General features: G+C 38.3%; 7 protein-coding genes and 1 non-coding gene across 10 annotated transcripts; 6 read left to right on the plus strand and 2 right to left on the minus strand.

Moving 5' to 3' along the window:
* Nucleotides 1-5: 5 nt before the first annotated feature.
* On the plus strand, nt 6-77 carry TRNAW-CCA. Its single transcript has one exon. It is a non-coding gene; the product is annotated as a tRNA-Trp (tRNA).
* An 85-nt stretch (nt 78-162) lies between these two features.
* LOC9304992 (pentatricopeptide repeat-containing protein At4g39620, chloroplastic) lies at nt 163-2,658 on the plus strand. Its single transcript, XM_021018780.1, has 3 exons — nt 163-590; nt 986-2,222; nt 2,391-2,658. The coding sequence occupies exons 1-2, from the start codon at nt 237-239 to the stop codon at nt 2,060-2,062; spliced, it is 1,431 nt and encodes a 476-aa protein (XP_020874439.1). The 5' UTR covers nt 163-236; the 3' UTR covers nt 2,063-2,222; nt 2,391-2,658.
* LOC9302944 lies at nt 2,609-4,423 on the minus strand. Its single transcript, XM_002868875.2, has 6 exons — nt 4,199-4,423; nt 3,782-4,114; nt 3,653-3,699; nt 3,265-3,327; nt 2,875-3,010; nt 2,609-2,774 (listed from the first exon to the last, which is right to left on the minus strand). Exons 1-6 carry the CDS (start codon nt 4,305-4,307, stop codon nt 2,761-2,763), a joined length of 702 nt encoding a protein of 233 aa, XP_002868921.1. The 5' UTR covers nt 4,308-4,423; the 3' UTR covers nt 2,609-2,760.
* A 125-nt stretch (nt 4,424-4,548) lies between these two features.
* On the plus strand, nt 4,549-7,962 carry LOC110226122. The gene is made up of 3 exons (XM_021016759.1): nt 4,549-4,750; nt 5,036-6,567; nt 6,706-7,962. The coding sequence occupies exons 2-3, from the start codon at nt 5,088-5,090 to the stop codon at nt 7,896-7,898; spliced, it is 2,673 nt and encodes an 890-aa protein (XP_020872418.1). The 5' UTR covers nt 4,549-4,750; nt 5,036-5,087; the 3' UTR covers nt 7,899-7,962.
* Nucleotides 7,963-8,476: 514 nt separating this feature from the next.
* On the plus strand, nt 8,477-11,786 carry LOC9304993 (gamma-glutamyltranspeptidase 1). Of its 3 annotated transcripts, none has more exons than XM_021019026.1 (7): nt 8,477-8,606; nt 9,135-9,460; nt 9,884-10,399; nt 10,485-10,720; nt 10,801-11,071; nt 11,161-11,298; nt 11,400-11,774. In XM_021019026.1, exons 2-7 carry the CDS (start codon nt 9,137-9,139, stop codon nt 11,631-11,633), a joined length of 1,719 nt encoding a protein of 572 aa, XP_020874685.1. In that variant the 5' UTR covers nt 8,477-8,606; nt 9,135-9,136; the 3' UTR covers nt 11,634-11,774. The 3 variants fall into 3 exon arrangements, with proteins under 3 accessions (XP_020874685.1, XP_020874683.1, XP_020874684.1); XM_021019024.1 differs by having other exon boundaries at nt 8,478-8,606; nt 9,132-9,460; XM_021019025.1 differs by lacking the exon at nt 8,477-8,606 and having other exon boundaries at nt 8,750-9,460; nt 11,400-11,786.
* A 489-nt stretch (nt 11,787-12,275) lies between these two features.
* On the plus strand, nt 12,276-14,917 carry LOC9302945 (gamma-glutamyltranspeptidase 2). Its single transcript, XM_021019156.1, has 7 exons — nt 12,276-12,462; nt 12,580-12,905; nt 13,062-13,580; nt 13,659-13,897; nt 13,975-14,245; nt 14,333-14,470; nt 14,573-14,917. Exons 1-7 carry the CDS (start codon nt 12,456-12,458, stop codon nt 14,804-14,806), a joined length of 1,734 nt encoding a protein of 577 aa, XP_020874815.1. The 5' UTR covers nt 12,276-12,455; the 3' UTR covers nt 14,807-14,917.
* Nucleotides 14,918-15,677: 760 nt separating this feature from the next.
* LOC9302946 (alanine--glyoxylate aminotransferase 2 homolog 1, mitochondrial) lies at nt 15,678-18,663 on the plus strand. The gene is made up of 9 exons (XM_021018604.1): nt 15,678-16,054; nt 16,426-16,656; nt 16,767-16,937; nt 17,170-17,313; nt 17,406-17,585; nt 17,715-17,940; nt 18,027-18,140; nt 18,235-18,321; nt 18,428-18,663. The coding sequence occupies exons 1-9, from the start codon at nt 15,800-15,802 to the stop codon at nt 18,469-18,471; spliced, it is 1,452 nt and encodes a 483-aa protein (XP_020874263.1). The 5' UTR covers nt 15,678-15,799; the 3' UTR covers nt 18,472-18,663.
* Nucleotides 18,664-18,914: 251 nt separating this feature from the next.
* Nucleotides 18,915-21,731, minus strand: LOC110226597 (proline--tRNA ligase, cytoplasmic-like). The gene is made up of 7 exons (XM_021018605.1): nt 21,520-21,731; nt 20,605-20,816; nt 20,334-20,523; nt 20,059-20,211; nt 19,680-19,964; nt 19,292-19,595; nt 18,915-19,211 (listed from the first exon to the last, which is right to left on the minus strand). The coding sequence occupies exons 1-7, from the start codon at nt 21,679-21,681 to the stop codon at nt 19,144-19,146; spliced, it is 1,374 nt and encodes a 457-aa protein (XP_020874264.1). The 5' UTR covers nt 21,682-21,731; the 3' UTR covers nt 18,915-19,143.
* Between the last annotated feature and the right edge of the window lie 1,552 nt (nt 21,732-23,283).

Consider the following 23,283-nt stretch of genomic DNA (forward strand, 5'->3'; position numbering starts at 1 on the left):
CATCAGGATCCGTGGCGCAATGGTAGCGCGTCTGACTCCAGATCAGAAGGTTGCGTGTTCGATTCACGTCGGGTTCAAAATCCCGAAAAATTTGATCCTTAACTTTTTTTGCGGTATTTACAGAAACGCCCTAATTGTTTTTCTGCTTCACTGAATGCACCCTCAACTTTTTTTGTTGCATCTGTAAAAACCTTATCCGCCATTAAAGGATTTGGAACAAAAAAAACTCTTCGTCAATGGACTACTTGTTGACATCACCTTCGTCACTGAGATTCTCAGATTTCATCTCTTCCTTTCCCCAAGAAACCGACCACAAATGGCTTCGCTTGTCAATGAATCTCGGCGTTACGAGGAGGTCGACGAAGACGAGGATAATTTGCGGTGCGATTTCGTCAAGGAGGAAACTTGCTGAGAGAGAGAGTGCGGAGAGAGAGAATAGAGTGCTTGTTCGGAGTCTGATGTCGAGAATCAGTGACAAAGAACCATTGGTGAAGACGCTTGACAAGTACGTTAAGGTCGTAAGATGTGACCATTGTTTCTTACTCTTTGAAGAGCTTGGGAAAAGCGATAAGTGGCTACAATGCCTCGAGGTTTTGCTTCATTCTTCTTTATATGTTCTTCAAGCTTCTGTGTTTGTAAAAAGATTGAATTGTTTTTATAATCGTTTTAGCTCAATGATGGATTTATAGATTGTGTTTGTGGTTATTATTGTTCCAATGACAAGACTGTATCATGAAACCATGTTTTGAGGTTTTACTTCTTCCTCGCTTGAATTTGTGTAGTTTTGAATCTCAGCTTCTGGGTCGTTAAAAGATTGGATTTTTATCTGTTTAGCTCAATGGTAGATTCATAAGCTGTGTTTTGTGTTCAATGACACCATGAAAGGTTCTGTGAGGAGGTGTGTTGGTGCCTTCATTGAGCATTGAAAGTTTGCAACCATTGTATTGATTTCTTATCTTGCTGTGATTCTTCTATTATTCTATAGGTGTTCAGGTGGATGCAGAAACAGCGGTGGTATATCCCAGATAATGGAGTCTATTCGAAATTGATATCCGTAATGGGGAAAAAGGGTCAAACCCGGATGGCAATGTGGTTGTTTTCCGAGATGAAAAACAGTGGGTGTCGTCCTGATGCTTCTGTTTATAATGCCCTCATAACGGCTCATCTTCATACACGGGACAAGGCAAAAGCTTTGGAGAAAGTCCGTGGATACTTTGACAAAATGAAAGGGATGGAACGGTGTCAACCCAATGTTGTGACTTATAATATCTTGTTGAGGGCTTTTGCTCAATCCGGTAAAGTGGACCAAGTTAATGCTTTGTTTAAGGACTTGGATATGAGTCCAGTTTCTCCAGATGTCTACACCTTCAACGGTGTTATGGATGCATATGGGAAAAACGGGATGATTAAGGAGATGGAAGCTGTGCTTACTCGTATGAGGAGTAATGAGTGTAAGCCAGATATCATCACCTTTAATGTGCTTATTGACTCGTATGGTAAGAAGCAAGAGTTTGAAAAGATGGAGCAGACTTTCAAGAGTTTAATGCGGTCCAAGGAGAAGCCAACTCTGCCTACATTCAATTCAATGATTATAAATTACGGGAAAGCTCGTATGATAGATAAGGCGGAATGGGTTTTCAAGAAGATGAATGATATGAACTACATGCCAAGTTTTATCACATATGAGTGCATGATCATGATGTATGGTTACTGTGGCTCTGTTTCCAGAGCTAGGGAAATATTTGAGGAGGTTGTTGATTCTGAGAGGGTGTTAAAGGCGTCAACACTCAATGCCATGCTTGAAGTTTACTGTCGTAATGGTCTTTACATGGAAGCAGATAAGCTTTTCCATAACGCAAGTGCTTTTCGGGTTCATCCAGATGCATCGACGTATAAGTTTTTATATAAGGCATATACCAAGGCAGATATGAAGGAGCATGTCCAGATACTGATGAAGAAAATGGAGAAAGATGGAATTGTACCTAATAAGAGGTTCTTCTTGGAAGCCCTTGAAGTTTTCGGGTCAAGACTACCTGGTTCGGATTCTGAAAACAGGAAATAATCTCGTTCGAGCAGGCCACGAGACAGTCCTAAGGACGTGGTGGAACACAATTTACTGAATTTCAAGATAAAGATGTAACAAACTGACCAAACTCTTTGCTGGATGTGAATCTGGTTGCACTGCACCCCCAATGAGTCATCCAGTCCTTTCCTAAGCCATGGTTAGTATTTTTCTTTACTTGATACCCATCCCGAACTAAGAATATATGTTTTTATAGAGATGATGACTCTACCGTCATAGCTAGAGTTTCAGTTCGGTTGATTTTTTTATGCTTGAGACTAATTGGCATTTTGTCATACGATTACGGGTTGGGTGTCTAATTGTCCAGGCGGACATAAGCATGTTTTCAGACCTGTTCAAGATTGCAGAGGAAAACTGCAGAACGAACTATTTGGAGAACTTGAGTGGACATGATAAAGTTTCCAGGGATGAATCAAGAAAGCTTAGTCAAGAAAAGCAGCCACTATTTGCTTCAGATCAAAATAATATGATATCAAAGAGAAAAAAAAAACTATTCACTAGAAACTTGTAATCGATTGGTAAAACTGTAACTGAAAGGTATCATATATATAAACAAAACATCATTGTTGTTGGAATTACCCTAGCATGCTGAAGAACAGACATAACAAACATATCTGGTTTTTGGAACACAAGGTTAAACCATTACAATCCGAAAGTGTCTGAATCTTTGGAGCTTTTTAACTGTTTTCCTCTGCAAAATCAATTAATGCACATAAGAACAAATATTGTATTCTTGTTGTATCTCATAGGAGGGAGCAAGAACTGAGAAAAACAGTGATCTAGAAACATACCATTTATAGCTCCCATGTTGTGGTCTTCTTTGTAGACCCCCAAAGGAGAGCCATGCACAGAGAGCATCATCTCTCCAGGTTTTGGTAGCCTCCGAGTCTTTGGTGTCATTCCAAAAGAGAGTCTTTGCCCATTCACCTGCAAAATTTAAGAGTTTCATTGTAGAGTCTCTGCTTTGTATGCGCAAAATCTATCATTGAAATGCTCATTCTGCAACAGAGAATGTAATTGTTAAATTTCAAAACCATAAACTGATTTTCCTCTCTCTGGATCAAAGTACAAACAAAAACTCGAAGGAAAAAACATGCCAAAGAACCAAACAAAGAACCCTAGAGTAGGTGCCAGATAATTGCATCAAGACAGAAATAGGGAATACAATCATAAACACATACCCCAGGAGTCTGAAAAGCATCATGGCTTGCAAGCATTTGGTTCTCAGATGTCCCCTGAAAGACCTAAAAGCCAGAGGAAAATAGCAAATTAGCGTTTTCTACCGACTGTCCTGAAGTAGGTTTGCATAATTTTGGAAGGCAGGAGAAAAATACAAGGTTCACAAAATAAAAATCCAGATTACGGTTTAGCATAACCTAAACATCACTAAAACAAACAAGTACAGGCTATACAGTTCACTACTCAGTTTGGTGAAAGACTGCAAAACTGATTAAAGCAAATGACAAATTCACTAAATGTTAAACAAAAGTTGTATCAAATCATTCATGAGCATCTGCCAGATTCCAGGAACCACCAGAAAAATGGCAGGAAGACAAGATATAAACTTACAAGATTATCGAGCAGTGGGTTATCAGTTCCTAACAGGTTTGCTTTCACTGCCACCAAAGACAAAAACAAAAGTAAAATTCAAAGTTTAATACCAAATCCTAACAAAAGAACTTAAGTAAGATAACCTACCGTTATCAGGTAAATCATAGCCACCAAGAGATGATCTACTGTATAAATCAGGAAAACGCATCGACAAGCGCTTTAAAATAGAATAATTCATGTCAACGCCATTCGCATTTCCTGCGAATGAATCACCATTTTCATCTTTCCACTTTAACTCAATCTCCCCAGTTTCTTCGTTTCTCGATATCGACAAATCCGGAAGGTTCTCTTTAAAGAACTCTAACACAGGAGTGTCGAGCTGTTCCTCAGTAAAATTTGAGCGAAGCAACCTCAATGCAGTTAGAGTTTGTTCAATCTCAACATCACGGATTGCTCTAATCGCAGCAATTTGTCTTTCAACTACACAAAATGTTACCCAAAAACACCAAAATCAGATCATAAAATCCTAAATTTGTAAGCTGGGTATTGGAATAATTGAGATACCTTCTTCGTCGACGAAGTCTTCTTTCTTCTCTTCTCTTCGAATTCGCTTGTCATCGTTCTTATCTTCTTCGGTGAGTTTGACACACTCCTTTGCTTTTCGCTTCGGCATTATCGATTTCTTCCGAACAATTAGAGGCTTAATTCGACGAACAGGCTGAAATTTCTAATCATAATCTGGAAAAAGAAACCCTAGAACTGTGAGGAAGATGAAAAATCCCCAAAATCAGAAAAGCTTTTGAAAATATTATTAATTAAATGGGCGGGAATTAAAAGCTTAAATGAAAATAAAGGAAACAATGTTTTACTATCGAAAATTACGAAACTAACATCTTTAGTGAAATTAATATTCAGATATGATAACCGATGGAGGTTCCAACGGGAAATTCACTCAACCCTTCAACGTATATGGGATAAAAATTGCAGTCAATTACCACCACAACAATTTCATGAAGCATTAAAACGTTGCAGGAATGGTCTCTCTTGTTGGAAATCGGAGCATCATCTCAATTCACAAAAACAGATCCAGCAATTTCGTATAGCCCTGCAAAAAGCGTATGATTCTTCTTCCCTTGACTACAACTATATTTCAGTCCTAAAATCTAAATTACAGCATGAATATCGAATGGAAGAAGAATTCTGGCGTACTAAAAGTCGGGTTCAGTGGATGCAAGCCGGAGATAAAAATACTAAGTATTTCCATGCTAAGACACAACAGCGACGACGTCACAATCGAATCACTTCCATTCAAGATACAAATGGTTCCATTAAGCATTCAGAGAAGGAGATTCAAGAGATTATCCAAAATTATTTTACTGATATTTACTCCTCTCATGGCAGGACTGATCTGGATCCTGTGCTGCAACATATTCAACCAAAAGTCACTGCAGAAATGAACCAGCAGCTCACTAAGCCAGTATCTGAAGAGGAGATCTTTAAAGCTTTAGCTGCCATGAATGTAGACAAAGCTCCAGGACCTGACGGGTTCAATGCAGGCTTCTACAAATATCATTGGAATACAATTAAATCAGGTGTGGTAAACTTCGTCAAATATTTTTTTCAATCTGGTAATCTTGACCCAGACATAAACCACACTTACATCTGCCTTGTCCCTAAGATTGAATCTCCTACGCAAGTCAAGGACTTTAGGCCAATTAGCTTATGCAACATTGCATATAAACTAATATCTAAAGTCATGGCAGAACGGCTTAAGCCTTGGTTACATTGTTTAATATCAGAATTTCAGTCTGCTTTCATTCCGGGTCGCCTCATCACAGACAATGTAATCATTACTCATGAGCTCCTGCATTCGTTGTGTACTAAGAAAGTCAAATCACCTTTCATGGCTCTTAAACTAGACATTGCTAAAGCTTTTGACAAGGTGGAATGGAATTATTTGCTATCTATATTGAGACGGCTTGGTTTTGCAGAGAGATGGTGTCAATGGATAATGAAATGTGTTACCACAGTCACATACTCAGTGCTTATTAATGGATCTCCTTCTAAGAAGATTATCCCTAGCAGAGGACTGCGTCAAGGTGATCCACTCTCACCATATCTCTATTTGCTTTGTACAGAGGGCTTGTCTTCTCTATTAGCCAATGCAGTCCATTTAAAGTCTATTCATGGATTTAAAGCTAGCCGTAATGGACCAGCAGTCTCACACATGTTCTTTGCAGATGATTCTCTCCTTTTTTGTCAAGCAAATGAACAAGATTGTCATCAAGTCCTACAACTGCTTCAAACTTATGCTACTGCTTCCGGCCAGCATATTAATTTCCAAAAATCTGCCATATTATTTGGTAAGAATGTTCCTTCAACCACTCAAAAAGCTATTAAAAGCCTCACTGGTATTGATAAAATTGGAGGTTTTGGTCGTTATTTGGGTTTACCAGAAGTTGTAGGCAGAAATAAATATGATGCTTTTGCTTATATATCCCAGAGGGTTCAACATAAGCTAGATAATTGGTACAATCAGTTTCTATCACAAGCTGGGAAGGAAGTATTAATTAAATCTGTGGCAACTGCTCTGCCTACTTATACAATGTCTTGTTTCCTTCTGCCTAAGCGACTTATCTCTCAAATTACAGCTCAAATACGACGCTTTTGGTGGTCTAGCATTAAAGATAAGCAGAAGATCCCATGGGTTGCATGGAGCAAGCTCACCATGATGAAACAGTATGGAGGCATGGGCTTTAGAGATCTTTCTCATTTCAATATTGCTCTATTGGCAAAGCAAAGTTGGCGTTTGTTAAAGGAACCTCAGTCTTTACTCTCCCGTGTTCTTAAAGCAAAATATTTCCCCAAAGCTTCTCTGCTGGAAGCCACAGCTGGCCACCGCCCAAGTCATGCCTGGCGTAGTATAGTGCAAGGTACATCTCTTATAAAGCAGGGCTTAAAGTGGAGAATAGGTAATGGTCATACAGTTCGGGTATGGCATGATCCATGGATTGACAATCCTCCGCGTCCACCAAAAAGTTTGGTAAATATTGCAAATGATAATTTGACAGTTTCAGGACTCATGAAGCCAGGCACATCATCTTGGGATGATGAGAAGCTACAGGAGATAATTTGTCCTCAAGACACTCAGCTTATTAGGAGAATACGATTGAGGCTCCTTAAAGGCCCTGATATTCCTACATGGATATTTACTAAAGATGGCCAGTATACTGTCAAGTCTGGATACCATCAACTATCAAAGCCACATCCATACTGTTCCACAGTTTCAGCCCAACTCCAAGGTTTGTGTAAAAAAATTTGGGCTTTACATTTGCCACCAAAACTAAAACATTTCTGGTGGAGAATGCTTCATAATGCCATCCATGTTGCAGCGAATATTGCTCGTAGGCGCATCCAAATCTCCCCAGACTGCCTTTTTTGTGGTGATGCTGCTGAAACCGTTCCCCACCTTTTCTTCCAATGTCGGTTAGCAAAAGAGATTTGGGAGCTATCACCTTTACAAATATCATCAGGTCAGTATGAGGAAGCTTCACTTTTTGATATCATATCTGGTCTGTTACAGTCCAGAGGTGCTGGGGAATCCAAGGAATCTTTATTCCCTTACATTGGTTGGCGCATATGGAAAGCCCGGAATGACCTTCTCTATAACCATAAGAGATGGGCTATCCCTGACATTATTCGACAATCTATTATGGATTTTGAATTGTGGAAAGAAGCTCAAAATGCTAATATTGCTCAAAATCACACTCACAATAAAGGCACCAAGCTACAAAATCAACAGCGCCCCTACGACCGGCCAGCTAATTCGTTTTTCTCTTGTTATACAGATGGTTCTTGGCTGGATCCCAATAGCAGAGCAGGCATTGGTTGGGCCCTCTTTAATGAAAAAGGACGCTGCATTCTAAAAGGATCCTCATCCATTGATCCTACTAATTCAGCTTTGGAAGCTGAAGCCATTGCGCTGAGAGAAGCCCTCTTCCAGATAAAACGACTCAATTACCAAAATGTCACTTTCTATGGTGATTCTAGTACGCTATACAATTATTTGGAGGAGTCAGCTACACAAAATCAACGAAATCCTGGGCCATTGGAGATTCAAGGATATCTTGAAGATATATTGGCTATGGCGAAGAGTTCTTATGATTTCAAGTGCGTCGGTCGACAAGTCAATACCATAGCCGACACGCTAGCTCGCAAAGCTAGGCAACAAAACTTACCATTTGTTATCTCGTGGATCCATTAAATGTATGTCTTAAATTTGTAAACCGAACACTATTATGTAATTTCGTTTCTCACCTAATGGAAAATTTGGCCGTAAAAAAAAAAAAAAAAAAAAAAAAAAAAAAAAAAAAAAAAAGGCCCATGGGCTCAATAACATTTCTAAATAAAGGCCGAATTGTGATATTTGTAAAATGGTTATGTTTCTAATAAATTCGATATTTTTAAAAACTTGTGGTGTCAAAAAATTGAAGTCGACTTTTTCTCAAGATTCAAAAAGAAAGAATGTTCTTTTTTTTATAACGGTCCACAAGGCATGATTAAGACGAGCACTAAAGTTTTGATACCACCATTGTACTTTAGATGCTCTTCACGAGTTTGCTTCAAATATAATCAACAAAGTCCTTTTAGTAACATGAATTGAGATCTTGTTACTGAACTAATTATGGGAGATTCCCGATTTTTCTAATATTTAATTGAGTGGTATCGATCTACATCTATAGCCAATTTAGCCATGTGTGTGGGCCAACTTTTATCCGTTGAATAAGTGCTTCAACGTATAATTAAAGACTTTTGAAACTCTGTGGACATTTAATTAAATGACTTGGCCGCAACGTATACATCATAGTTTATATCTCATCCTCTACCTTCCATAGAAAACTCAATTGAAACTTTTGGGCAGAGTCTGAACAATCTCTTTGTTGTCGCCAAGAACGAGACGTCCCTATAAATTGTAAGTTGTTTTGTTTCTCTAAATTCAGAAGTCAACGATTGTTCCACCTAACAATCGACTATTTGATATTTTTATTAACAAGCTTCATTAATATTATTGGAGATTTTCTTGGATGAATTATTGATTTTCATGTAAGTCGTTATTTCAAGTTTATGAATTTCCCACTCATGTTTTAGAAGAACTCTGAATTTTTCTTGGATGGCTTTGGCTCAAAGAATAAGAAATATAAAGTTTCGTTATTTTCTTGGGAGTCAAATTCAAGTTTTAAGTTTTTTTCGTGTGTGGTCAAAGACAGTAACATAAAGTCTTTGGTGGCTTTGAGCTTTTTTGCGTATACGCGTGAGACTGGTTTAAACGTTGTCAATAGTTGACTAATCTCTATTTTCAATTTTTTGGGAAAGTTCGATGATTCTTTCAAATTTATTGTTTATATGAATCCGTTGTTGTTTAAACGTTGAAGATCAACTTTTTTTTGTTTATCCTCTGTGATTAAATCTCTTTGTTTGTTTCTCCATCAATATATAGTAGCAATGTCGCTAGTTCGAACAGTGACGATCGTTCTTTTTATAATCGCGTTTCTGCAAAACGCTGCGGCTCAGAAAAGACAGCAGAGTATTGTTAAGTCCCGCGGTGCGGTTGCAACGGATGATGGACGGTGTTCTGTAATCGGGATGAATGTTCTTCGTGAAGGAGGAAACGCGATTGATGCGTCGGTGGCTGCTGCTCTTTGTTTGGGCGTTGTCAGTCCCGCGTCTAGCGGTATAGGCGGTGGAGCGTTTACAGTGGTTAAGATAGCTGGTGGGAAAGAAATCGCTTATGATTCTAGAGAAACCGCTCCTTTAAGCGCCACTGAGGTAAAACGCGTTTTAGGAATAATGTCTTTCCTACTTTGATCAAATATGCGTTTTCATATATGCGTTTTCGTTGAAGTTTTAGAATCATAGACAATCTTTGTTCTTGTTCTTGGTGTAGAACATTGTATGGGGGTAATAGTGTTGCTGAGGTCTCTCAAATAGCCTTTTTGTGATCTTGAGCTTAAAATAGCCTTTTTGTGATCTTGAGCTTAAACTTTTCCAACGGTTTATCATATTAAAGTGTTTCTTAATTAACATTTCGTTTAAACATTTATTTTCCTCTAGTCTATTTATGACCTTAAATAGACTTTTTCTCAACCTTTATGAATATGACAGTCTTGGTTTTTTCTCATGAGTTTAAATAGCGTTTTCCTTAAATGTTTTTGAATCAAATGCATTTATTGGTTGTATCACTTGATGCAGAATATGTATGGAGGTAATGTTGAGCTAAAGAAGAAAGGAGCCTTATCAGTAGGCGTTCCCGGGGAAGTCGCAGGTCTATTCACGGCTTGGAAACAACACGGGAAGCTACCGTGGAAGCGGTTAGTGAGTCCTGCAGAGAAACTTGCAGAGGGATTCAAGATTTCAAAGTATCTTTATATGCAGATGAATGCGACTAGAAGCGATATCTTAGCAGACAAAGGTCTCTCTGACCTATTTGTTTCAAATGGAGAGCTCAAGAAACCAGGGACGATTTGCCATAACCCAAACTTGGCTTTAACCTTAAGGCTAATTGGAGAGTACGGTCCAAAAGCATTTTACAATGGCACAGTTGGGGTTAACCTAGCGAGAGATATCCTTAAATCTGGAGGGATAATAACTTTGAAAGATCTGCAAAGTTATAGAGTTAAGATTAACGAACCGTTGGCCGCAGACATTCTTGGATATCGAGTACTTGGTATGCCTCCTCCTTCATCCGGTGGCGCTGCAATGATGCTTGTAAGTTCGGTTTCTTTCGTGGCAGTTTCACATTTTATGAAACCTTGGTTTACTAAATATTTATACGGAGTTTCTTGTGTTGCAGGTTTTGAACATTCTTTCCCAATATGGGATTCCATCAGGTGTTTCAGGCCCTCTCGGTGTTCATCGACTAATCGAAGCTCTGAAACATGCGTTCGCAGTTAGAATGAACCTAGGGGATCCAGATTTCACTGATATTACCAAGGTTGTTTCGGATATGTTGTCTCCAAAGTTTGCACAAGATTTGAAGAGAAAGATAAACGACGAAAAAACCTTTGATCCAAAATATTACGGCGGCATGTAAGTTTTAATATTTGTTAAAACCCACAAATTTCTTCTTAAATTCATGATTTATAGATCTTTATTTCTCCAATTCGTAGGTGGAATCAGATCGACGACCACGGGACAAGTCATTTATCGATCATAGATCGCGAGAGGAATGCTGTGTCAATGACTAGTACAATAAATGGCTACTTTGGGGCATTGATGCTATCTCCGAGCACAGGAATAGTTCTGAACAACGAAATGGACGATTTCTCAATCCCGATGAAATCAAACGGTAACTTAGATGTTCCACCACCAGCACCAGCTAACTTCATCCGTCCTGGAAAACGACCTTTGTCCTCTATGTCACCCACCATTGTACTCAAGGTAAGGAAAAATTAAACCTATTACTTGTGTTACACGAAACTCTTAATTAGGGGTCTAAAATATCGTTTTCTCCAATTTTGTTTACGTAGGATGGTAAAGTGAAAGCCGCGGTGGGAGCGAGCGGAGGAGCCAACATTATTGCTGGGACAACGGAAGTTTACTTGAATCACTTTTTCCTCAAGATGGATCCTTTTTCTTCCGTCTTAGCTCCAAGAATCTACCATCAGGTTTTTTGCTTTTTTTGTTTTTATTTCTTTTACCCAAAATAGAAACTTACCTTGTTCTTTGCTTCGTAACTAAAATTTGCTATTGGTTATGTCATTTTCAGCTGATACCAAACAGAGTATCGTATGAGAATTGGACCACAGTATTCAATGATCATTTCGAGATTCCTAAAGCGACAAGAGTTGTGTTGGAGAAGAAAGGTCATGTCCTATCGCCCATCGCCGGAGGGACGATTGCTCAGTTCATAGTTCAAGAATCCGGCCGGAACTCCGGCGGAAGGAGTGAGCTTGTGGCAGTAAGTGATCCTAGAAAAGGAGGGTTCCCTTCAGGATATTGAGATCGGGATTAATTATTTTTTTTTTCATTGTTTATTGGCTTATTGCACCGAATATATATCAAATTTTTATTTTATTTTTAAAGTTTAAATCTCACTATCAAAACTCGTTGCCGAATATATGAAATAATTTATTTGGCCCAATGAGTGTGTCGATGTATGCCTCCTACATGCAGTGGCTAACAAAAACAAATTTCATTGGGGATGATCAATCTTTACAAATATAAACATATTTCATATATTTGAAAAAAAAAGTAAAGCATTTTAAGAAGCAACCAGAATGATTAAGCATAAATTTCAGAATTAATAAAATGGGATATATATAAAGATTATATTTCATATATTTTGTATACTGCTAAGCTAAATTAAGTTAGATTATCTTAGTTAATTGATGTAAATTAAGTAATTAACTACCAAAAATGAGACACTACCAAAAAACAAGCATTAAGAGATCAATATTATTGCCACCTATAGATCTTTTACAATTTATACAAGATAAAATCAATTCTTCCCTTCTTTTATTTTTATGATTTCCTTAAAATAAGCATAGATAATTAATTATTATACCTTTAGGTCATATAAAGAACATTTAAAACATTGACCAACAAAAGAAGGAAATTTATTATTAAAGAGTTACAACTTTGGAATGAAGGGTTTTACATTCATAATTTACCTTCATTTTGGAAAGCGTTTTACATTGATAATTTACCTTCCATGAAAAGCTCAGATGAGAGTTTGACCACAGGTCTTATTAATACTCGTCTGAACAAACTCTTGTCCCTAAGGACGAAAGAAGAAGAGACCTTCTGAGATAGAGACATCCATATGAATTGTAAGTTATTTTGTTTTTTAATTTCTTTAAATCAAAAACAAAAAGAAAATCGTCAACTAATATGTATTATGTTACGTTCTGTGATTAATCACTGGTTTGATTCTCTATTGATACTAGCAATGCTGCTTGTTCGTACTGCGACGGTCGCTCTTCTTCTAATCGCGTTTCTGCAAAACGCTAATGCTGAGAAAAATCAGCAAAGTATTGTTGCGTATCACGGTGCGGTTGCGACGGACGATGGGCGGTGTTCTGAAATCGGGACGAATGTTCTTCGTCAAGGAGGAAACGCGATTGATGCGTCGGTGGCTGCTGCTCTTTGTTTGGGCGTTGTCAGTCCCGCGTCTAGCGGTGTAGGCGGTGGAGCGTTTATAGTAATCAAACTCGCTAATGGCGAAGAAATAGCTTATGATTCTAGAGAAACCGCTCCTCTAAGCGCCTCTGAGGTAACACGTTTTAGTAATAATGTCTTTCTTTTTACTCTTATCAAAATGTGCATTTTGGATAAACATTTTTGAGTCATGGACAGTGTTTGTGCTTGCTCTTGGTGTATATAAGAACATCTGTATTTTTTGGATCACTGAATGTTTCTCTTGATGTAGAATATGTATGGTGGTAATCCTGAGCAAAAGAAGAAAGGAGCCTTATCAGTAGCCGTTCCCGGGGAAGTCGCTGGTCTATTCACGGCTTGGACAAAACACGGGAAGTTACCATGGAAGCAGTTAGTGGAACCCGCAGAGAAACTTGCAGCTGAAGGTTTCGAGATTTCAAAATATCTCTATATGCAGATGAACGCGACTAGAAGCGATATCTTAGCAGACAAAGGTCTCTCTGAGCTTTTTGTTTCAAATGGAGAGCTCAAGAAACCAGGGACGATTTTCCAGAACCCAAAATTGGCTTTTACACTAAGCCAAATCGCTGAATACGGTCCAAAAGCGTTTTACAATGGCACGGTTGGGGCTAACCTAGTGAGTGATATACAAAAATCAGGAGGAATAATCACTTTGAAAGATTTGCAGAATTACAACGTTAAGGTTAAAGAACCATTATCTGCGGATATTCTTGGATACCGATTACTCGGCATGCCTCCTCCTTCATCTGGTGGCCCTGCAATGATGCTTGTAAGTAAAGTATTTTTGTGAAAATTTCACATTTCATCAAACCTAGGTTTATCTTTTGGAGTTTCTCTTGTGTTGCAGATTTTGAACATTCTTGCTCAATATGGTATTCCATATGGTGTTCACGGCGCCCTCGGTGTTCATCGACTAGTTGAGGCTCTCAAACATGCATTCGCGGTAAGAATGAACCTCGGGGATCCAGATTTCGTCCCTGATGTTACCAAGGTTGTTTCAGATATGTTGTCTCCAAAGTTTGCGCAAGACTTGAAGAGCAAGATAAACGATGAGAAGACCTTTGGTCCAAAATTTTACGGTGGCAAGTAAGTTTTTTCAATTTGTTAAAGACCGCAAAATATTTTTTCTTCATGTCTGGGTTTATCATTTCTCCTATTCATAGATGGAATCAGATAAAGGATCATGGGACGAGCCATTTATCGATAATAGATTCGGAGAGAAATGCTGTTTCAATGACTACTACAATCAACGGATACTTTGGGGCAATAATGCTGTCTCCGAGCACTGGAATTGTTCTAAACAACGAAATGGACGATTTCTCGATCCCAATGAAATCCGGAGGTGGCCCAGATGTGCCGCCACCGGCACCAGCTAACTTCATCCGTCCGGGGAAACGACCTTTGTCATCTATGACTCCCACCATTGTACTCAAGGCAAGGAAAAAAACCCTAATTCTTGTGTTACAAGGAACTCTGAATTTGGGTTCTAAACGATAATTTTTTCTGTGTTGGTTTACACAGGACGGTAAAGTGAAAGCAGCACTGGGTGCGAGCGGAGGAATGTTCATCATCGCCGGTACAACAGAAGTTTACTTGAATCATTTCTTCCTCAACATGGATCCTCTCTCTTCCGTTGTTGCTCCAAGAATCTACCACCAGGTTTTTGCTCTCTCTTTTTTTTGCTCCTTTTATACCCAAGATAGAAACTTTCTTGTTTTTTGGTCATAACAAGATTTTATTTTTGTAACTTCATAAATGCAGCTGATACCGAACAAAGCTTCGTATGAGAATTGGACGACAGTGTATAATGACCATTTTGAGATTCCTGAAGAGACAAGACTTGTGTTGGAGAAGAAAGGCCATGTCCTAATGCCGATTGCCGGAGGGACGATTTCTCAGTTCATAGTTGAAGAATCCGATGGAAGCTCCGGTGGAATGAGTAAGCTTGTGGCGGTCAGTGATCCAAGGAAAGGAGGGTTCCCTTCAGGATATTGAAATTTGGATTTGACTTTGTTTTCCATTATATATAATCATCGAACTTGTGATGACTATTAACCTTTTATTCGATGAATAAAAAAAACAATAATAATTTTTTTTCTGCGATAATATTATTGATCCAGAGATTTTTCTTTAATCATAACAGTTGTTATGGAGAATATTGGAATTAAATTAGTAACGTTATGCTCTTGCATTAGTGGGGGCCGTCGATGACGAATAAAAGACAAAATAAGATCTTAATTAAATGCGTTAGTTGTTATTAGCATGACTTGATGATTGTGTACGTTGCCTCCCTCAAGTGATAGTCATGTACACGTCTGACTAACTCTTTCGATTATTTCACTTTATTTTAATAATCAAAACAAAAGATTATTGTGGAAAGATGAACAAAAAACATTATGAATTAGACACTACTTTTGTTTTGTGTTAAAGCCATCCATGATATGAACATGCACACAAAATAATCTTATTGTTTTCAAGCTAATTAGTAAGGCCAATGTAAAAATTGCTTCAACGCTGAGCTAATCTTCTAACTTAACAACAACATGATTTTATTTCTCCAATAGGAAAAATTCTCGTTTCGAAAATTAAAATAATTTTATTTGAAAGAATGAACAAATCATCTTGATCGATCAAGCCGTTTTAAGTGTTAACGGTCAATTAGTGTTTTTTAATTTTATTTTAAACATATTATCGTAACTAAATTTAAAATTAAAAGATTTGGAGGATAATACATATCTTGGATACTCCGCCTCTAGTCAGTGACACGTCATATTTAATTTGCAGAGGATAATCGGCAGAGATTTGTTACTGTGTCACTGTCATTGCTTAATTCAAATGGAATCTTAATGGGGTTAAGAATCTTTTTTTAAGAATCATCTTTGACACGTCATCATTTGATTCCTACTTAAAACTCTAGGATTAATCTTATTGACCACACTAGAAATACATAAGTGTGATCTGACAAACTTGTCATTATCTTTCTAATAAATGGCGTTACAAAGGCAACTCCTGAAGAGAGCTCTCGATAGAGCTACGAATTCTTCTTCCGGTATCTATCATCGCCGTGAGATTTCTCTCCTCCGTGCTGATTTCTCCACTTCTCCTTCGATTGCTGATGCTCCGCCGCAGATTCCGCCGTTCGATTACCAGCCACGGCCGTATAAAGGTCCTTCCGCCGATGAAGTTTTCCAGAAACGGAAGAAGTTTCTCGGACCTTCTCTTTTCCACTTCTACCAAAAGCCTGTACGTCCGTTTATGTTTTCGTTTCTCAGTTCTGCTGAAATCGAATTCAAATTTTGTTATGTTGGTTTCTGGCGATCGCGATTTATCAGTACTCAATCAAGGATTTCGAATTTCTGTTTGTGGTTTTTCGATTCATAAGCTCCAGATTGTAGCATAAATCGTTATGATCAATTGTTAGGGTTCTGCTTATTCTAATCGTAGAAATCCAGAAGACGATTTGAGGAATTTGAAAATCTCCAGATATAGAATCCATTGATCAATTTAACTCTGTGCCAGAGCCATTGGAAATCATGTGGCCTTGATTGCAATTTTCTCCATGCTGTGACATTTGGATCTGATACTACTGATTCAGTCTTCCTGTTATCTTGCAGCTTAACATTGTTGAAGGGAAGATGCAGTACTTGTTTGATGAGAGTGGTAGGCGATATCTTGATGCCTTTGCTGGAATAGTCACTGTCTCGTGCGGTCACTGCCATCCGGAGATTCTAAATGCTATCGTGGAACAGAGCAAGCTTCTTCAGCATGCGACGACCATTTACCTGCATCATGCCATAGGCGATTTCGCTGAAGCATTAGCTGCTAAGATGCCTGGAAATCTAAAGGTACTTGAGATTTAAAGAAAGAAGTCTGAAGCAACTTGAGAACTATGATGTAGTTAGGTTTCTGTTGTTGGTTCATCGAGGAATCAGCAAGCTTTACGATTTGGATGCAGGTTGTATACTTTGTGAATTCTGGATCAGAAGCTAATGAGCTAGCGATGATGATGGCTAGGCTTTACACTGGTAGCCTTGAGATGATTTCCTTGAGAAATGCTTATCATGGTGGAAGTTCTAATACCATTGGACTAACAGCTCTGAACACATGGAAGTACCCATTACCACAGGTTTGTCCCAAAGACTTTCATTTAACGAAAAATCGAATTGATTCCTTTTCAAAGTTGAGATTTTTTTGCCTCTCTGCGCTTGAGTGACCATATAGTTTTCTGAAATTTCAAGCCGATTCTTTTACTTCACCTTTACCAACGTTTTAGACCCATCAGAATCAATGTCTCTGCAATGTAGTTCTCTGCGATAGTGTGTCTGGAATATTTATTTGCCAATAATGTTATTGTGCAGGGGGAAATCCATCACGTTGTAAATCCAGATCCATACCGTGGAGTCTTTGGCTCTGATGGTTCTCTTTATGCTAAAGATGTCAAAGACCACATCGAGTATGGTACCTCTGGAAAAGTAGCGGGATTTATCGCAGAGACCATCCAGGTTTTTGTTTAAACAGACCATCAAGTGAAATTTAGTGATTTACCACTCTCTTGAGCATAATTATCACCATGCCATTATCATCCTTATTTCAGGGGGTCGGAGGGGCTGTAGAATTGGCTCCTGGTTACTTAAAGTCGGTTTATGAAATTGTTCGCAACGCTGGTGGTGTATGCATTGCCGATGAAGTCCAAACTGGATTTGGGAGAACAGGAAGTCATTATTGGGGTTTCCAGACTCAAGATGTGGTTCCTGACATAGTCACAATGGCAAAGGTTTGTCAAAAGAAGTTGTTACCATTGTTTATTTACTCTGTTCTCCAATCTTTGACTACATTTAATGTTATATACTTAAACAAACAGGTGTAGTAGTCTACTAATAATTGGCACCGGTTCAATACACAGGGAATTGGAAATGGATTGCCATTAGGAGCTGTGGTGACTACACCAGAAATCGCGAGTGTTTTAGCTAGCAAGATTCTGTTCAACACATTTGGTGGAAACCCGGTTTGTTCAGCTGGTGGACTTGCTGTTCTAAACGTTATTGACAAGGAGAAACGCCAAGAACATTGTGCTGAAGTTGGTTCACACCTTATTCAACGTTTGAAAGATCTGCAGAAAAGACATGATAGTAAGTACCAAACAATCTTTGAGCTTTTCTTAATCAGATGGTTACTCTGTTTTTACTTACTTACAACCGTGTCTGTTTGGTTTCAGTCATTGGAGATGTGAGAGGAAGAGGACTAATGGTTGGGATCGAGCTTGTGAGTGACCGGAAAGACAAGACACCAGCCAAGGCTGAAACAGCTGTCTTGTTTGAGCAACTTAGAGGTAAAGAAACATTAAAGCTAAATGCATCGATTTTACAGGTATTAGAGCATCAGTTGGTTAACAAAAAATGTTTTGCTCCTTTCTCTTAATGAAGAACTTGGAATTCTCGTTGGAAAAGGAGGACTTCATGGGAACGTTTTCAGGATAAAGCCACCAATGTGTTTCACTAAAGATGATGCAGGTAAATTCGTATTTTATATATTTGCTTAAAATTTTGAAGTTTCACTAAAGAATAAAACAAGATTGTATAATTTAAATGAATTTGTGTGTTTGTAATGTATCAACAGATTTCTTGGTAGATGCATTGGACTATTCCATCTCGAGGTTGTGAACAAGGATGAAACAAAGCCAATGAGAGTTTTCAACCGTGTGATCTGTTTCTGTGTCTTTTTAACAAAAAAAAATTTCCCTGAGTTTGTTTTCCTTGTTTCTTTTTTTTTTCTTCATCATATATTTTGTGTTGAAATTTTTAGACAATATAAAAATCAAATTCCTGAGCTAGATGATGCGCCGTGACTAAGAAGACTTATTTCTTTAAGTAATGACTTTATTTGCTGGTGATCGATTTGTCACTTAGCAACAAAGGTCATCTAAGTGATTAGAACCATAAACCAAAAGCAAGAGTCTCGTACTTAAATTATTGGTAACCAAATGACACCCACCAAAAAGAAATCGATGATCCTTATAGATTGAACTGATGATTCAGATGAATACGAAGATAGTTCGGTTCGTATATAAAGTCTTACTCTACAATCACTTTACATACAAAGTGAGAATTTAAAATTTTGGGATTCCAAACTCCAAAAAACCCTAATCATATTCAGAGCTTAACAAAAGATTATTTTTAGCTTTACAAAAGATCTTTTTTAGCTATCCATTGTTTAGTATTTTTCTTTAGATTTAAATAGTTACAACTTTCGGGTAACTAACAAAATAACCAAAAAGGAGCATCAAAAACACCTAAACCACACCTAAACCTCCTGAGTCTTTCATCCAAACCTCTTCAGCAAGAAGTCCAAGTCCAGTAGGACCAACTCTTTGCAAGCTTCCCAGAAGCAAAGCAAAGAGTTCCTGTAAGAGACAAACAAAAAAAACGTGTTAAACACACACACACAACAAAGAAAAAAATGTTTAGATATAATAAACTGTACCTAGACTCATTGGTGGCTGAGAGAATGGCGTCCCAAAATGCTTTGCCAATCCATCTGAGCGTCTCTTGATGTCCATCTCGACTCCCTCTTCATCGCACCACGGAGCGAGAACAAGACGTCTCTTCTTCAACGCTTTGAGGAACTGCGCCCAATCCTCCACCTCTTCCACGCAAGAATCCCTCTTCGTTTTGGCCTTCTTGAAGAGGCTGCCTTGGATATCTTCCAGAATGGCATGGACATCATCGGCCAAACTGTCTCTCGAGACGGATTTCTTACATCCATCGTCGCGTCTAACTAAGACAGCCTAGCAAAGAAAAAAAAAGAAATAAGAAAACTGCTGCTCCACAACCATATCAGGAATTCAAGATATAAGAAAAGCAGCCACTACCGTATTGTTGTCCAACTGTGCAGGTCCAATCTGAATTCTCAGTGGAACTCCTTTCCGCTCCCACAGTGTGTGCCTGGTAGAGAGAGGAATGTTCCGACGTTTCTCCACTTCAACAAAGAAGCTAGATCTTTCCAAGTTCAAGGCAATATCCTCACAAGCATCATATATTCTTTTGGCATCAACTCCTTGGCAGATCTCTGGAATCACGACAACTTGAACAGGTGCAACTCTAGGAGGGAGCACCAAGCCTTTGTCATCTCCATGAATCATAAGCATCAGCCCAATCTGAAACCGAGAAGAAAAACCAAGAAACAGAGTAAGAAAAGAATCTGATCTGGGAAGGCAGAGTAAGAGAGGGGGATAGCAGAAATTCATTTACCGCAGTGGTATTGAGGTCCCAAGATGTCTGCCACACCATTGCCTTCTCTCCATTCTTATCCTCGAACAAGATGTTGAAAGTCTTGGCATAGGTCTGTCCCAAACAGTGGGCTGAAGCACCTTCCACACCATGGCCGGTTTCGGGAATGAAAACCTGAAAAGGAGGATGGATGAGCACTAGCAAGTGTAATTTTCAACAAGGAAGAGCATATTAGGCATATTTCTGTATTACAGATCAATGTGCCTATGAGCAAAGGGGGAGAGAAGATGGTTCACCTGAGCAGAAGTGGAGTATAGTCCACCAACTAGCTTCTCATTGTCGCTCTTCCGGCCTAGTAGAACCGGTACAGCAAGTAATTCTTCGTAGAGGCAGCGATACATTTCCAAGACTTTAAGAAGATCACCGTTGGCCTCTTTCTTAGTGGCAAAGGCACCGTGTCCTTCTTGCCACATGAATTCACGGCACCTGAAATCAGAGAAAGATTTAAGTTAGTGACAGCAAAAAGAAAAAGGGAAACGAAAAAGGGAAAAGAAGTTTTGGTGATACCTGAGAAACGGAGTTGGGGTGATGAGCTTACGCCTTGGAGCATTGCACCATTGGTTCAGCTTCAAAGGCAAGTCTGAGGGAGACCTGATCCACTTTCTGAGATACGGATACATTGAGTTCTTCAGAGCGTCTGCACAAGAGTTCACCTTTGAGGAGAGTGGGAAGTGGCACTTCTTCACGTTCATAATTTTCATCTCAACATCAAGAAAGTTCTGCAAATAAAGTAGACAGAACAGTTAGGCTTAAGAGACAGACAGAGATAGAATACATACATAGATTACAAAGGGTTGTTTTAAGCCCACCAATGCAGAGGTATCAAACAAGAAAAAAAAAAAGTAGACGCAAAGAGTTAGGGTCAAGTGAGAAATAGTGATAGAAACAGAGATACCAAACAAGGACAAACAAACTAAGTTAGGCCTTAATTAGACGGGCAACAGACAGAGACATCCCGAGTTAACAAACAAGTAATAACTATGAAACATTGGATTGGATGCGTTTTCAAAACAAGGAGAGTAAAGACAGCTAGGGTAAGAGACAAAACAGGAGATTAAACGGGGTTTAGCCTAACAATGCAGAACTATCAAACAAGACCTGTAAGGCGCACGATAGATACAGAGATTACAAAAATCAAGAGAGGCAGAGAGATAACACAGGAACAGTGCTTCCTATTAGACATGAGACTTGCGTTTAACACACAAACAGTAACAGTTACGCCTCAAGCAGACACTGAGATTTAGAAACACGAGACATACAGAGATTACAAAGGGTTTAGACTAGAGAGACACCAAACAACAGATGGGAACAATACTTCCTACTAGACATGAGACATGCGTTTAAAGCTAGAGCCAAAGAAAACCCAACAAACATCAGAAGCAAATTCCAAACAAACTACGATTTTTCTTTAATTTTACAAACCTTGATTTGATCCCAAATCTGCATTGGGGTGTCGAGTAAAACGTAACTGCCCTCTATCGGGTAATATTCCACCATCCCACCACAGTAACACACCTCTTTGTACCACTCGTCCAACACTTCATCACTCTCATCCAACGGTCGAACACTGGTCTTAGGTTTCATCGTGCTCTTGTCGACTGCGTTTTTTTCACTCTCCTTATCCTCTTTTTACCTTTTTGCGCCACAAAACCCTAATACTCCCAAATGTCGCCGACCCTCACTCTCTCTAAATGGGCCATCTATCTGGCCCAACCAATCTTACCCCTAGGTCTGGACAAATAAACCGAACCGAAACCAAAGCAAAAAATCATCTATAATGAACAAAACGAGATTGTATAATATCTATAATGAATTTGTGTGTTTGTAATGTATCCCCAGATTTCTTGGTAAATGCATTGGACTATTCCATCTCCAGGTTGTGAACAAGGATGAAACAAAGCCAATGAAAGTTTTTAACCGTATGATCCGTTTTAATGTTTCCGCGTCTTTGTAACGAACCAATCCAAGTCTCATCTCCTTTGATTTGAGAATAAAGAAGAAAATTTTATTTCCCAGTGTTGTTAGTTCTCAGTCTTAGATGAATAAATCCAAAACCAATTGCATAAATATAGGTGCAAAATGTTGGTTTAGGTGAATTAAACCTAACCAACAATAAAATAAAAAAAATAGATAAATTGAAGAGCTCTTGGTTTAAGCAAGGAGAAATTGCTCAGTCTAGGTTTCTTGGGTCATATTGATGCCTATTTGACTAATGGAAATTGTAAGCTCGGTAATGAGTGACATTTAGCTTAAGGTTTTAACATTTTTTTCAAATAGATTGAAAAGTGTTTTGTTATCTTGAAGACCGTGTCGCAAGTGAGTTTGAATTATGCACAGTCGTGAGTGTATTTTAGAGCTTAGCCTTAAAGATTTAGTGGGAACTTTAATCAAGTGCAAAATGAGTACTAACTAGTTAATGCTAACCTTATGGTTCAGCCACCAATGGATCTAGGTACAATTTCTTATATCTAAACATTTTTTTCTTTGTTGTGTGTGTTTTAACATAATTTTTTTGTTTGTCTCTTATATGAACTATTTGCTTTGCTTTAGGGAAGCTTGTTTTATCAAATATTAATGGTGAAATATTTCACTAAATTTGATTATCTTTACACATTATTTTTATTCTTGAAATATATTTAGACAATAGATTTCAATTTCAATAAATTTGATTATCTTTACTCATTATTTTATCCTTGAAATATATTTCGACAATAGATTTATTGATTTTTTTTTTTAAATAATGTGTTTTAAAGATGTGTGAATGACTGCAGATAGCTAAGACATTATTGACACAAAACATCATATAAAGACAATTTGGATAGCATCTAGTTCTCTAGTCTACAGCTAAGACACTAATGACACCAAACATTAAATAAAAACTAAATTTGGATATGATATGGTCAGTCTTTCACACATCTTTAAAACACGAGATGATCATTCGTCATCTTCATCTTCAGCAGCGACAAAGGTAACAGCTTGACCGCCAGCTAAAATATCAGTATTAGTTCGAATTCTCAGATTCTCCTCGTTAGATGAGGCAAGGCGTTGACAAAGTATCGCTCGCATGACCGTGAAGCGGATCTAAGGGTGTAGTCCGCATATTGTAACCGAAAGCCATTTCCCTTAACTGACGTTCAAAAACCAAGTCGTCGTATTGAATAACATCACGCAGATCAGCTAGCCTCT

Source organism: Arabidopsis lyrata (genome assembly GCF_000004255.2).
Source record: "Arabidopsis lyrata subsp. lyrata unplaced genomic scaffold ARALYscaffold_7, whole genome shotgun sequence".
Taxonomy (NCBI): Eukaryota; Viridiplantae; Streptophyta; class Magnoliopsida; order Brassicales; family Brassicaceae; genus Arabidopsis; species Arabidopsis lyrata.

Coding starts and splice junctions, on each gene's coding strand:
- LOC9304992 (XM_021018780.1), top strand. CDS start 237: ATGGACTACTTGTTGACATCACCTTCGTCACTGAGATTCTCAGATTTC. Junction 591..985: donor AGTGGCTACAATGCCTCGAG/GTTTTGCTTCAT, acceptor ATTATTCTATAG/GTGTTCAGGTGGATGCAGAA.
- LOC9302944 (XM_002868875.2), bottom strand. CDS start 4,307: ATGCCGAAGCGAAAAGCAAAGGAGTGTGTCAAACTCACCGAAGAAGAT. Junction 4,115..4,198: donor AGACTTCGTCGACGAAGAAG/GTATCTCAATTA, acceptor CATTTTGTGTAG/TTGAAAGACAAATTGCTGCG. Junction 3,328..3,652: donor ACCCACTGCTCGATAATCTT/GTAAGTTTATAT, acceptor TCTGGCTTTTAG/GTCTTTCAGGGGACATCTGA.
- LOC110226122 (XM_021016759.1), top strand. CDS start 5,088: ATGAACCAGCAGCTCACTAAGCCAGTATCTGAAGAGGAGATCTTTAAA. Junction 6,568..6,705: donor CTGGCGTAGTATAGTGCAAG/GTACATCTCTTA, acceptor ATAATTTGACAG/TTTCAGGACTCATGAAGCCA.
- LOC9304993 (XM_021019026.1), top strand. CDS start 9,137: ATGTCGCTAGTTCGAACAGTGACGATCGTTCTTTTTATAATCGCGTTT. Junction 10,400..10,484: donor GTGGCGCTGCAATGATGCTT/GTAAGTTCGGTT, acceptor CTTGTGTTGCAG/GTTTTGAACATTCTTTCCCA. Junction 10,721..10,800: donor CCAAAATATTACGGCGGCAT/GTAAGTTTTAAT, acceptor TCCAATTCGTAG/GTGGAATCAGATCGACGACC.
- LOC9302945 (XM_021019156.1), top strand. Junction 13,898..13,974: donor CCAAAATTTTACGGTGGCAA/GTAAGTTTTTTC, acceptor TCCTATTCATAG/ATGGAATCAGATAAAGGATC. Junction 14,471..14,572: donor CTCCAAGAATCTACCACCAG/GTTTTTGCTCTC, acceptor TCATAAATGCAG/CTGATACCGAACAAAGCTTC.
- LOC9302946 (XM_021018604.1), top strand. CDS start 15,800: ATGGCGTTACAAAGGCAACTCCTGAAGAGAGCTCTCGATAGAGCTACG. Junction 16,055..16,425: donor TCCACTTCTACCAAAAGCCT/GTACGTCCGTTT, acceptor GTTATCTTGCAG/CTTAACATTGTTGAAGGGAA. Junction 16,657..16,766: donor AGATGCCTGGAAATCTAAAG/GTACTTGAGATT, acceptor ATTTGGATGCAG/GTTGTATACTTTGTGAATTC.
- LOC110226597 (XM_021018605.1), bottom strand. CDS start 21,681: ATGAAACCTAAGACCAGTGTTCGACCGTTGGATGAGAGTGATGAAGTG. Junction 20,817..21,519: donor AGATTTGGGATCAAATCAAG/GTTTGTAAAATT, acceptor CTTTATTTGCAG/AACTTTCTTGATGTTGAGAT. Junction 19,596..19,679: donor CACAGTTGGACAACAATACG/GTAGTGGCTGCT, acceptor TTTCTTTGCTAG/GCTGTCTTAGTTAGACGCGA.